Source organism: Engystomops pustulosus, chromosome 10, assembly GCF_040894005.1.
Source record: "Engystomops pustulosus chromosome 10, aEngPut4.maternal, whole genome shotgun sequence".
Lineage (NCBI taxonomy): Eukaryota > Metazoa > Chordata > Amphibia > Anura > Leptodactylidae > Engystomops > Engystomops pustulosus.
In genome coordinates this window covers 76,076,392-76,090,700 of record NC_092420.1, presented here as the reverse complement: position 1 = coordinate 76,090,700, position 14,309 = coordinate 76,076,392, and the positions used below count along the sequence as shown (strand labels likewise).

Here is a 14,309-nt window from a genome sequence, read left to right as displayed (position 1 = left end):
TAGCCGACACCCGCAGCTTCTGGCGCCGGCTCCGTTCAGGAGCCGGCGCCAGAAGCTTGACGTAATAGTACTGCATTTTGCGGGAACGCACCTCCCGCGATGCAGTACTATTACGTCAAATGTCGGGAAGGGGTTAAGCTAGCTGGAAAACAGCATAACCTCCAAAAGCAAATGTCACCTGAATAGACTTTTTATAACACTGCCCTGTTCGGTCGTGTTGTTCCTTTGTTATTCCTCCTACAAAACATGAATAAATGAATAATTGGATTTTATCAATTGAAGGCATATCAGTACTCTTTTTGACATTCACCAATCAGCACAGACTATGAAGGGACACACCCCTTTGGCAATGCCAGTGGGAATGCCTCATTGTCAATTAATGAATACAGTTTTAGGAGACATAACAGAGAACCAGTACAAAACAGAGTTAAAGGAAAGATGCTCCATAATTGTTATCTAATGGGGAATGAACACTGATACAAGTAATAATGTACACCCACCAAATTAAACAGATACTAAATAACACCACAAAGGAGTGGAAACAAAAGCCAAAATGTAAAAAGCATGATATAACACTTATAGATGATATTTAATACAAATGCATTTAAAAAGACAATAAAGAAAACATTCTGTGCATGTTGTCTTTTTAAATGGATTTGTTTAAATCGATCTAATAAAGTATTTTTTAATGCTTTCCACATTTTGGTTTTTGTTTCCTCTTCTTTGTGTTGTTATTTAATGGGGAATGAAAACTTAAAGGTGCTTAAGTTGCCAATGTGCCTTTCCTGCCTTGTGGATAATCCCTGAATGTTACTCAAGTGATTCAGCATTCCTGCTACTTACCTTTGTACAGTGTGCAGACTCTCTGTGACTCTTTGTTTGAATGTCTAAACACTGATTAATAGGAGAAGCTGCAGAAGGAGATTATGACTCTCCTTCTCCCTCTTCCTGTGTGTGTCAGTGAGGATGGGCAGTAAAAAGAGAGACACAGTGGGTGATGTCATGAGCATGGGCTAGAGCAGTGAGAGGAAGCTGTATATATGTATATACACAGAGGGCAGCATGGTGAAAACAGGGAAAGGCTGAAGCTCTCAAAGCAGGAAAAAACACAAGCAAAATATACATGCAGAGACATGTCTTCTGGAACGGATTTTCTCATTTTAGGGATTTATAACATATTTACAGTATGGTTCACAAGTATGTGAGAGGGCACCTTTCCTGGCACTCCTAAAGTCAGAGTTTCCATTAGAGAAGTCACATGACTATTCTCAGATGAATGCTATATAAATAAATAATTATTATTATTATTAGTTACATAATGGACAGAATTTTGCCAAGTTGTGTACATAGTGGAGGGGTACATTTAACATTTTTTTTTGCAATCAGGAAAGGCATAGTTTGTATTTCCCTCCTTATGCCCTTTACCTGACCCATGGGACTATTTCTCAAGTTTTTTTTGTAGAGGAGAATCCTGCACAGCCACTATTTAAGCGGAAGGCCCCATCTTCGGCTAAGTTTCCTCTCTCCAAGGGTTGTATACAAACTGCATGATTTGTATGCGTTGCTTTTGCCAATAGGTCAGCTATAAAAGGACATTGTACAAATAACTCAATCTATAGGGAACTTGTAGTCATGGCAGTTTCCCTTTAATACCACTCACAGATTCCCAGTGGGCTATAACACAGGTAATTGCTTAAATTACATAGAATTTTAGGAGGATCAGATGCGATGGCTGAATTACACAATACCATAGAACAATATACTAAGCATTGAGGTCATCATTTATCACAACATCTTTTCCTTGTCAGTGCTCCTATTAGAGCGGTGCTTTATTCCACCGCGGGTGACTTTTCATTACATGCAATGTATATTTTATGACTGTGATAGTGCTAATACTGCAAATGAATGATGATTCGGCTACGTGTGGATATTAGAAGATAAATCCTGACACCATTGTCCTAATCCTCTCTACAGCAAAGAAAATGACACTTTTAGTTGGAGTAATAATCCAGATCAGTATTGTGCCTTTTCGGAAAACCTTAGTTCTAGGGCACAATTTGGTTATAAAGAGAGAAGTAATTCTGGTATAATGGGTATGAAACCTGCAAACACCACACTGAAGGTGGAATTTTTTATTTGTTTAGGTGGTGTTCCTGCCTTTAAAGGAATCTACCATCAAAATCCATCATGCTAACTCATAGATCCAGGCACCGTGAATGTGTTAATCTTCTTATATTTGTTATCCATGGCATCCTGCCTTCTAAAATCAACTTTTATAATTATTATAATGGGTGTTTCCAGAGCCGCTTAGTGGTGTAGCTTCAAAGGCTGTTACAATGAGCAGAGCAGGTCTCCCCCTGCACTTCCGGCTGCTGCTAGATTACACGGTAAGAGGAAGGAGGGAGTGAGCAAGGGGTTGGGTGAGACATATTCTGCTTATTGTAACAGCCTTGTGATTCTGCAGAATTGAGAGGCTCTGGTAACGACCCCACAGCCCACGCCCTCATTAGCATAATTTTCAATATTGATTACAAAAAAGGAGGCCATGGATAACAAATATAAGAACATCATGTTTTTGGAATATGGTCTGGTTTCATACAGAGGATCTTAGATCTTAGAGGATTCTAGTGCATACAGCTTTTATATATCCTTTTACTAAACGTCATTAATATCCACCCTCCATGAAACCAAAGTGTTGTTATTGATGTAATTAGATACTGATTTATCAGCACATGTATAAGTTTCTTTATAGGTAGAAGTTGTATTGTGATAAATGCCTATATTTCTGTTATGGGAGGAAAACTCTAGAAAATGTGGTGGGCCAGGGTCACTAGATACTGTTTTTGTAACATGTTTATTTTCATGTATTGTTCCTCAAGCTGTAAATCATGTATCTATTTCTCTGTATCTCTTTTGGCAAATAAAAAAACAAATATAAGAACATGCAAACTGCTTGCAGTATATATATGTATACATATATATATAGACACGTGTATATATACCATATATACTCAAGTATAAGCCTAGTTTTTCAGCACAAAAATATGTGCTTATAACTCGGCTTATACTCGAGTAAAAAATATCGGTTTTACTAGGTTTTTGTGGTAAATTTAGGGGACTCAGCTTATACTTGGGTCGGCTTATACTGTATATATATATACATACATACATATATATACATACATACATAAGAAGTGTTTGCGGTAGTTTTGTGCTGCGGCTGCGCTGTGTCCAGCAAGACAGAAAAAATGTGCACCTAAAGAGATAGTGTAAATGTTTGCAACACATTTAATACAGCGACTCAACAGAATTGTGTTGCACGCTGTATGTTAAAGGCGCACCAAAAAAAGGATGGTGCACACTTTGCAAGCAGTGCGGGGTGCGCCAGATTACTGTACCATGCTCCACTATTCGTGCACTCAATATTGATAAATCTGGGCCATTGTTACTTTTAATAATGTTTTCAGTTAATATACACAATTGTGGTGCAGACAATTCTTAAATACCTGTAGATTTTGTCTAATTTAACCTAATTAATAGAAATACAGAATCCATAACAGCAGTAAATTCTCCTTCATATTCTTCCTCTTTCTTTTGATGCTACTAAAGATACAATTATCAGCACTTTGATTCCATCTTATTCATCCCATTGTATTGTCTTCTATGCTATTTTACGCTTCTCCAGTTCAGACAATTCTTATCTAGCGCTTGTTATTTTTGGTTGTAACCTATCGTTCTCTTCTCCTCCTGCCTTCAGCTTCCTCTAATGTACTTCTCCCCCAGTCAGCCCGGCTGCCTCCCCCACTGCTCCGCATGCTTTTAGCTCCCTTTAATGTCCTCCAGTCTTGATATCGTCTCCGTGCAGAGCTTCACATTGATTATCTTTCATTTTTGATGCTCTGTCTTTCCTCCTCCTCAGATGGATTCAGTTATTTCTAGATCTCCTTCTTATTTAGGTTTGTCCATAAGTTTATCCTTATACCATAAAAAATTATTAAAGGAAATCTACAATCAAAATCCATCATGATAAACCAGGGACACTTACTCATACATCCAGTCACTGTGACTGTGGAAATCTTCTTATAGTATATTCTTATATATCTATGGCCTCCTTCCTTTTAAAATTATATCCACCTGGGGTGTTTTGAGAGCCTCCAATGTTGCAGCTTCATAGGCTGTTACACTGTTACATTTCCCTGCCCCCCTTTCCTCCTGCACACTGTAACATCTTGTGAAGATACTGCATGGAGGGGATCTGGTTACACCATTAAAAGCCCTTTAGACTCATTAGCATAATTGTAAACATTCATTTTAGAAGAAGGGATGCCATGAATATCAGAAGATTACCACAGTTGTGTTGCCTGGATGTATGAGTAAGTGGTTTATCATGCTCAATTTTGATGGTAGAAAAAAACCCTTGTCTCAAGTCCCAGGTTGTAGACACTAACATGATTATTCATGAATATAATAATAATAAATAATAATAATAATCTTTGTATATGTACCCCATTATCCCTAATATGATGGTGATACATAAATAGAGAAAATAAGTTATTACAGAGTAATGACATGGTCATATAAAAAAATAGGAGTAGGTGCCCCGATCAAAAGAGCTTAAAATTATAGAAGGCTAGAATGAGAACCATTTTTATAGAAGAAGGTCCTTGGGAAGTTGACCCCCTGCTGAGGTGACTTGTAGGTCCCAATGATGTAAAATTGGGACCAGCTATTAAAGGGAACCTGTCACCAGGAATGTCATTTTGTAGCCTATGATATGCTTATAACCTATGCCTTTGTCATCATACTGAATCATTTCAGTAGTTTAGAATACATTATTTTACATTACTTGGCTCCCTGCCTGTGGCATGCGGTGAGTCCCTGGGGAGGGGTCAGCTGCAGCCTGTGTGCCTGTGTCAGTCTTCTTTCCTCCACACTCATCCAGTTCCCTCCCCCCTCTTCTTGTCTTATCATGTGCATTGAGCAAGCAGGGGAGGGAGGGGGATGATGAGCTGGAGAGGAAGAATGCATGAGCACATCGAGGCGGCTGCTGACCCCTCTCCCGGGACTCACTGCATGCTGCTGGCAGGGAAGCATGTCATATAAAATAAATTATAACAATGTACTGAAATGATTCCCAATGATGACAAAGACAATTTTTAAATCAACATAGTATAGGCTATAGGTTCATCTGAGTTTGCAGCCTTTATCTCAATGTAATATTTTTCCCATTTTTGGCTTTGTTTTCAGTACTGTTCATCTTACAAGGATCTTTGTAATCCTGCCAATGTACTTTTAATTACTATCCCTAATCTCTTTCTTCAGCAATCATTTTGGTGAGATATGATTTGTCATGGGAAATGTAATGGACAAAAATATAAAGAAATGAATGTGAAATGATTTGCAGGACGGGGGTATAAGCTCTTTATGGTGCTGATCTTTCTGTCTTTTCTTGTAATGGAATCCGTTTTAGGTTTGTGAACTATGTGTCTCTTATGTGTTTTGTTTAGGGTCTGGTCTCAAGTCGACATCGTCTGACTATGTGCCAGTTGGCTGTGCAGAATTCGGATTGGATTCGGTAAGATGTTGTTCAAAGAACATTTGGGTGCAACTGATCCGTCCTTCTAAGAAGGAGCAACTTTGAAATTCTAATACATTAGGTCGATACTATACGTCATATACAATGTAATGTAATGTTTGGTTCTCTTGTATCGATCATATGTCAAGAAACTGAATGACACCACCCAGTATGTAAGATATTCGGATATGATAGATACAGTATAGAACAATATATCCTGTGTGCGATGAAAAACTGATAAGTCCAAAATGTCCAGCAGCCAAGAGATGGTAACAAATTGCATACAACATTAAGTGTGTTGACCGTGTTATATGCATCAATAACACAATATTACAAGTTGCTCTATGGCAGTGATGGCTAACCTATGGCACTGGTGCCAGAGGTGGCACTCAGAGCCCTTTCTGTGGGCACTCAGGCCATCACCAGAGATGACTCCAGGTATCTTCCTGCAGTCCCAGACAGCCCAGGACTTGCTGTGCACAGAGCTATTTTAAAGTGACAGAGCTACCTGGGACTATTTTCTGCTTTATTGGTGTCCTCAGGTGCTGGTATCAATGAAAACTGTGACAGAGAAGGGAGTATAAATCACAAATTAAATTTCTGTGTTGTCACTTTGCAATAAACAAATGGGTCTTTGTTGTAGTTTGGGCACTCGGTCTCTAAAAGGTTTGCCATCACTGCTCTATGGGGATAGACGGGCCCACCAGAGGATCCTCCAGTGGGCCCAGGCACTGCCACAATAATGAGCATCATTGATCCAACAGAAAACAACAAGGTCCTATTTATATGATGAAAACAACACAGATTACATGCAATTAAAAGTAGATTTGTATATGTTCTGTATAGATACTATGGTGGGCCAATGATGCTGCTTATACCTTCATCAGTTATGAGATGTTACTGTAATTTGCAGGACTGGCACATGTAGACCAGATTGAGATGGCACAAAGGGACTTTTCAGAAATTTATTCTACATATAATTTAATGAGTTAAAGGACATTAACTACCAGGATCAAGGAAAAAAAATCCTTTAAACATTATGTAAATGAGCCTGAGGGGCTCCATGGGTGCTCATTTCCATAATTTTTAAAGGATTTTTTTTAAAGCAAGGGCATAGGAAGCTTAAAGGGAACCTGTCATCAGAAATTGATCTAATTAACCACTAGCAGTATGTTGTGAAGCAGATTAACACCTTTCAGATCATGTTTCTTTCATGGTTCAGTGTTTATTCAGAAAATCAACTTTGAAGTGACTTGTAAATTGGTTGTATAAAGTCATGGAGGCGGAGAGCTCAGCGATGAGGTCAAGCTCTCCTCACCTCAGAATGAAGGAGATCTGATTAGTGATGTGTCTGGATTACAGTGTAGAGGAGATTCTAAAGTGAGGAGAGCCTGACTTCATTGTTAACCCCTTAAGGACCAGGCCCTTTTTCGTTTTTGCGGTTTTATTTTTCACTCCCCACCTTCAAAAATCTATAACTTTTTTATTTTTCCATGTACAGAGCTGTGTGATGGCTTATTTTCTGCGTAACAAATTGTACTTCGTAGTGATGGTATTAAATATTCCATGCCGTGTACTGGGAAGCGGGAAAAAAATTCTAAATGCAGTGAAAATGATGAAAAAACACATTTGCGCCATTTCTTGTGGGCTTGGTTTTTACAGCTTTCACTGTGCTCCCCAAATGACATGTCTATTTCATTCATTGGGTCAATACGATCACGGGGATACCAAATTTGTATAGGTTTTATAATGTTTTCATACATTTACAAAAATTAAAACCTCCTGTACAGAAAAAAAATTCTTCATTTTGCCGTGTTCTTGCGCTAATAACTTTTTCATACTTTAGTGTATGGAGCTGTGGGTGGTGTCATTTTTTGCGACTTCTGATGACATTTTCAATGCTTCTATTTTTAGGACTGTTCGACATTTTGATCACTTTTTATAGAATTTTTTCTATTTTTCAAAATGGCAAAAAAATGCCATTTGCGACTTCGGTCGCTATTTTCCGCTACGGGATTTAACGCAGTGAAAAACGGTTATTATATTTTGATAGATCGGGCATTTTCGGACACGGCGATACCTATTGTGTTTATGATTTTTACTGTTTATTTATATTTATATCAGTTCTAGGGAAAGGGGGGTGATTTGAATTTTTATGTTTTTTTAATATAATTTTTTTTTTTTACTTTTTTCTATTTATTTTTTTTACTATTTTACAGACTCCCTAGGGTACTTTAACCCTAGGTTGTCTGATTGATCCTACCATATACTGCCATACTACAGTATGGCAGTATATGGGGATTTTGCATACCATCTATTATAATGTGCAGATCGCACATTATAATAGATAGCCTCGATCATGACAGCCTGGGATCTTTGTGTGATCCCAGGCTGTCATGGCAACGGATCGCCGCTCCCCGGTGACGTCACGGGGAGTGACGATTGGAGCCAAGATGGCGGCGCCCACGCGCCGCCGGCTCTTTAATGCCGCCGGCAGCTTTGCCGGCGGCAATCAAAGGGTTAACACCCGCGATCGGTGCAAGCACCGATCGCGGGTGTTAGCGACGGGCGTTTGCTTCATTATGAAGCTAATGCCCGGTGAGTATGAAGAGGGCTCAGCCTGTGAGCCCTCTTCATACTCCCCCATGCGCAGTAAGACGTAAGGGTACGTCTTATTGCGCTATGGGGTTAAACTCTCCTCCTCCTTGACTTTATACAACCACATTACATGTCACTTCAAAGTTGATTTTCTGGATGATGCAACCACTCTGGACCATGAAATAGACGTGATCTAGAAGGTGTTCAGCTGACGTGATGTGACATACTGTTAGTAGTTTATTAGGTCAATTTATGCTGACAGGTTCCCTTTAAAGAAGAGCAGATCTTACCAGAGGGAGCACACACTAGTGTGTCTGTGGTCAGAGAAGATGAAGAATATATTTACTTTGTGCCTCCTTGTGTCGCTTACAGTCTGAACTTTGCCTCTCTGCAGGGTGGACCCCTGGGAGTGCTACCAGGATACTTGGCAGACAACATGCAGTGTTCTGGAGCATCACCGAGACCTCATGAAGGTGAGACTAATAATGCCTTGTGTTCTCCGTGATGATGTATGGGGGGAATAGATGACTATTACACTGCAAAACATTGTGCTCAAGATATGACATTGTACAAGGATAACCAAACCCAAGAAAAACATGAGCACAATTGGTTCAAAAATAGTCTAAAATATCAATACATCTCTTTATTGAAAGTATAACAACAGCAACATTACACACACATATTTCCTTCTAGATAAAGGGTTCCGGAAAATTCCATATATGGTCCAACTGGGAATCATCACATAGGGTATTTCTAGGTATTAACCCCTTAAGGACGCAGGGTTTTTCCGCTCATTTCTCACTCTCCACCTTCAAAATTGCACAACTTTTTCATTTTTATGTGTACAGAGCTGTGTGAGGGCTTATTTTGTGCGTAACAAATTTTACTTTCCCATGATTTTATTTATTATTCTGTGCTGTGTACTGGGAAGCAGGAAACAAATTCCAAATGTGGAAAAATTAAAAAAAAAAGACATGTGCGTTCTTGTGGCTCAGTTTTTACGACTTTCACTCTGCGCTCCAAATAACACCTCTACTTTATTCTTTGGTTCGTAAAATCACGGGGATAACTAATTTATACAGGTTTTTTGGCGTTTTAATACATTTTCAAAAATTAAATGAAGGGGTTAATAATTTTTCCTCATTAATCCCACAAACAACCTGGGGCAAAGTAAGATCAAAATAAAGAGCAAGTGCTCGATTATCCGGGATAGTAACCCAACCTATGCACCCGGATGAGTAAGTAACATTAATTGTATACAGGAATCGGCTAATCTTACCCATAGTGGTGAAATGGACCCAATTGGACACCAACACACGTTTCGCACCTCTCCGGGGGCTACAAATTGTACAAGGACACTATGGGGCACATTTACTTACCCGCTCCAGTCGTGATCCCGTCGCGTTGTCCGACGAGGATTCGGGTCTGCCGGCATTCACTAAGATCGTGTGCCCGATATCCAGCAGGTGTCGCTGCTGTGCCGAGGTCTGCCAGAGTGCTTGATCTTGCGACACAAATCGCTTTTTAAATTCCGTGGTTTTTCCAAATCCCAGGGCAATTCGGCGCAAATCGGAAATATTCGGGAAACCCGACGAAAGTGCGGCGTTTAGTAAATGAGCCCCTATATCTTGATTCACTGATTGAAAAAAATATACATAATACTAATAAAATAGATCTAATATTTCTTTCCAGAGGGTAACTGGCTGTATCCTGTCTAATGTGAACACCCCATCTGTCACACCAGTGATTTCTCAGACCCTGAACCAGCCCACACAGCCCGTCTATCAGAACAACAACCTCACCAACAAGCCCACTGCCGGTAAGAATCTGGGCCCCTGGATTAGGTCTCATGGACATGGCCAGTTTGTGAGGCACGCTCATGGCCGCTACAGAGGTCAATTGTGCATGGTTGCGGTGAGGAGAAGCACGGTGTGCGCAAATTATTGAGCAGGACCTATTACTGTCCATATTGTGGCCGTACATGTTCACTTGTGCAATACATACCTGTATTCCCCTGTATTGCACACAAGGCCTTGTGCAGGCGGCTTAGGCCTCTTACACGTCGCCATATGTTCACCCTTCACCCAGGCTGTACCTGGGCATAGCACCCGTGAGCGCTTCTCAGCCCTAACCCTCTCCATTGAAAGGCGAGTGCCCGGCTTGGTCACCATAACCGTCTGCGATAGCAGGGAGGCTGTAAAACGCCCGCAAATTGTGCGCATATCGCCGGCCCCCAGATGGTCGTGTGCATAGGCCCTTATACTGTTCAATGGGGGGGGGGGGTGCACTCTAGATTGAATAATGTATTAAAGTGAAAATAAATAAAGTACAAACCATAGAAAAAGCTTGAAACTCTAAAAGCTTAATGCATCTTATTTGTATTTGATTCTCCATCTGTAACTGGGTGATTGTTCTATTGTTCTGTCAGTGAGATTTCTGGGAAAAGTTGGAGAAGGACTGAGTCGTATGTGCTGTGTCCGCCCCAATCTGCAACGTGTCACTTTTGTGGGTAAGTCAGATTACAAGTTATGAGGTTTAGCAAAATATGCCGTATATACTGTGCATGGTAATGAAAACAACGAATCCTGTGCTGTACCTTCTGTGTCCCATAGAGGTCCCTGCAGCTGCTTCAAAAGTTTTCTTTTCTGTTTTGTTTTTGGATTGTCAATAAATGAAACAACTGGGCTATGGTACAATGAAAAGTAATGGATGTACATATAACAGTGCCGCAAACCTACAATAAAATATGTGACAGAAACTTTTGGGGATCTTATACTCCTCACCCCATTGGCCAAGCTTTGTCTGCATTTTGTGATGGGGTCAGGGATTATAGATGCCGGCTGAATGCGCAGCAATCTATACGTCCAGCCTTACTTTCCCACCTACTTGGGGAAGGTAGTCTGTATTCAGATGGACAGAAGATGTTCTTTATTCTGTATTTCAATCTCCTGTTCCCTAAAATATTCCCTAGTTTATGATCCCAAAGAGCCCCCTCATAGTTATTTTATATAAAGCTCCCCTATGGATTCATTAGATACAGCCCCCCTCACCCCCACGAATATAGCCTTATGTGGGTTCCTCCAGTAGCTTTGGGCCCCAGCACTTGCCCCCGTATGCCCAGTGCTGGCGCCGGCCCTGCTAATAAGATTCTGTCATTAGCATAACCCCAGTCCATAAAGCCCATAAGGGACATATGGATGTCATAAAGGGGACACCGTAGATGGCTTTAGCAATAATGGTTCTAGTATCTGGTCTTGAATAACTTCTTGTTCTTCACAGATGAGAATGCAAACTTGGGCACAGTCATGAGATATGAAGAAATAGGTGAGTGCCAGTAGGAGGCAGTGTTGTGGGGTTGGTAGTGTTGAGGTGGATCTCTATGATACTATTGACATTGGTCTTCTCATTCATACACTTGCTGTCCTTCCTACCCAGAGCTGCGGATCTTGCTCCTGTGTGGTAGTGACCTGCTTGAGTCATTTTGTATCCCTGGCCTCTGGAATGAGTCGGATGTGAGTATTGTTCCTTATGTTGTCTACAACCCCTTCTAATTTCATTCTCCTTCCTCGTATGACTGACGTGTTGAGTTATAAGTAGATAGTGATCAGTGTTCTGGATTTCTTTGTTGCTCATTGTATTGTTTGTTTCCTTGTAGATGGAAGTGATTGTTGGAGATTTTGGCATTGTGGTTGTGCCACGTGATGGGACAGACACTGAGCAAATCATGAATCACTCATCTGTGCTCCGTAAATACAAGGTGTGTCCTGCTTTTACCTACTGACTACTAAGACAATGGTTTCTCCAAGCAACAACACATTATTATGGTTCTTTCCCATTTCTGGACATTGAGACAATGGAGCTCATTTACTAAGGGTCCGAACGCCGCACTTTCATCAGGTCTCCCAAATATTTCTATTTTGCGACGAATTGCCCCGGGATTTTGGCGCACGCGATCTGATTGTTGCGCCGGCTTTCATGCGACAGAAATCGGGGGGCAAGGTCATCGGACACCCCGACGGAAAAAAAACTGCGGAATTTGAAAAACGATTTGTGTCGCAAGATCACGCACTAACATGCACCAGGAAGAAGATGGTGAACTCCGGCGGACCTCGGCGCAGCAGTGACACCTGCTGGATATCGGGCGCACGACCTTAGTGAATACCGGCAGACCCGAATCCTCGTCGGACTACGCGCCGCGGGATCCAGACTGGACCAGGTAAGTAAATGTGCCCCAATATACTTAAAGGGGTGTTCCAGCAATTCTGAAAAACCCTGTGGAGGCTGGTGTGCTAAAAAAAAGAGAAATTGTTCTAAACCAGCTCCGGCTCACCATTCCCACGCCACTCTTGTACTCCAATGTTTGACTGACGGCTTGGCCTGAAGTGTTGGGTTATAGCTTCTGGCAATCTGTGGTTTCTTGGACCACAAAGGCGACTTGTGATGTAAGAGGAAGTGATGTCCCATTGCTCAAGGAGTTTGTACATGAAGTACACATGATGAAGAGGGGAATAGAGAAAAGAAACTCAAAGGGATATTCTCAGAATAATAATAATAATTCCTTTGTTTATATAGCGTACACAGATTATGCAGCGTTGCACAGAGTTTGCCAAATCAGTCCTGGTCCCCATGGGGCTCACAATCTAATCAACCTACCAGTATGTTTTGGAGTGTGGGAGGAAACCGGAGTACCCGGAGGAAACCCCCACAAACATGGAGTGGACATACAAACTCTTTGCAGATGTTGACCTGGATGGTACTTGAACCCAGGTCCCCAACGCTGCAAGGCTGTAGTGCTAACCACTAAACCTAGATATTATTAAGGTGTATAAGTGTGGACCTGACTAGGTGTATGCGCAGATCAAGACTGTGGGGGGCTATCTTGTTTTTAAGGGACAACATGGCTAAATTTATGGGAACTATCATCATAGAGGTACATTTTTAAAAAATAACAATTGAAGAAACGTTTCAATATATCAATTGAATTAAATTAAGTGTGAATGCCCAGATGAGAAACTCCCTTTAAGCTTTAAGACACTTTTTCTATTATTTGAAAAATAGAGGGGGCGCTATATAAATAACAAAACCAATGGAAATGGTTCCCATTTCACATTTTTGTTGATACTACTAGACTGCGTTTCATGGAAGGTTTACATTGCAATATAATTGTGTGTTATTACTTACCTTGTACCCTGACAGAATCCTCTGTGTAGTCCCCGGGGTTGGGCTTTGGTTTGGTTGCATTTCAAAAAACAACATGTGACTTGCTTGTGCCGCAACCTGCTCAGCTCTCAGCCCCCCACCTTTGTGCTTATGTACAGCTCCTCCCTCCTGCTCCTTCACAGAGGTCACAGCCTGGTGAGCTGACATCAGTGGGGGAAGCAGGAGCTGTACAGAAGCACAAAGGTGGGGGCCAAGAGCTGAGCAGGCTGCGGCACAGACAAGTCACATGTTGTTTTTTGAAATGTATCCAAACCAAAGCCAAACCCCTGGGACTACACAGAGTATCCTGCCAGGGTGCAAGGTAAGTTATAACACACAATAATATTGAAATGCAAATACTTAGAGAAAGTAGAAAGACATATTTTCAATCCAGCTGCAATGGGCTTCTGTAACCTGTCTTAAGTGAAAATGAGGTCCCCGTTGACAGGTTCCCTTTAATGATAATCTTTATGTATATCTTATATTATGCCTTATCATATTCCATAGACATTACAACGTAAAAACATAGTCATATGGAACAGTATGAATGAGGTCACTGCACAGTCTATGAGGATGAAGGGAGTGACACAAGAAGTATAAGGGTTTGTATAAGGGTCCAGCCATTCTTTATAGGGGAACAGAATAAAATAATTTAATAAACAAAGATGCTGCTGCTTGAACCACTCATCATCCGTCATCTTATATACAATGTCCTAGGTGAGTGTGACTGCAGATAAACCTGGAGCTTGGCATCTGGTGTTTGCCGGATAACAGACGGGAGGAGGACACAGGATGGGTTAGTAAAGAGAGAGTTGAAATTTCATACCGTTAGTGAGTGCAATAGGCTTGTCTATAGAGATGGGTTTTAAGAGCGTGTTTGAAGCTTTGAAGGTTGGGTATTAGTCTGATAGACCGGGGTAGGGCATTCCAGAGAATC

The 14,309-nt window shown here is 41.0% G+C and overlaps 1 protein-coding gene across 1 annotated transcript in view; it reads left to right on the top strand.

The window, feature by feature from the left end:
- NMNAT2 (nicotinamide nucleotide adenylyltransferase 2) overlaps positions 1–14,309 on the top strand; it is a 44,159-nt gene that overhangs the window by 27,857 nt on the left and 1,993 nt on the right. Inside the window, exons 3-9 of the mRNA XM_072128691.1 lie at positions 5,508–5,575; positions 8,568–8,646; positions 9,866–9,992; positions 10,602–10,682; positions 11,453–11,497; positions 11,609–11,685; positions 11,829–11,930. Of these exons, the coding sequence (XP_071984792.1) occupies positions 5,508–5,575; positions 8,568–8,646; positions 9,866–9,992; positions 10,602–10,682; positions 11,453–11,497; positions 11,609–11,685; positions 11,829–11,930 (579 nt within the window). The remainder of the gene's footprint in view (positions 1–5,507; positions 5,576–8,567; positions 8,647–9,865; positions 9,993–10,601; positions 10,683–11,452; positions 11,498–11,608; positions 11,686–11,828; positions 11,931–14,309) is intronic.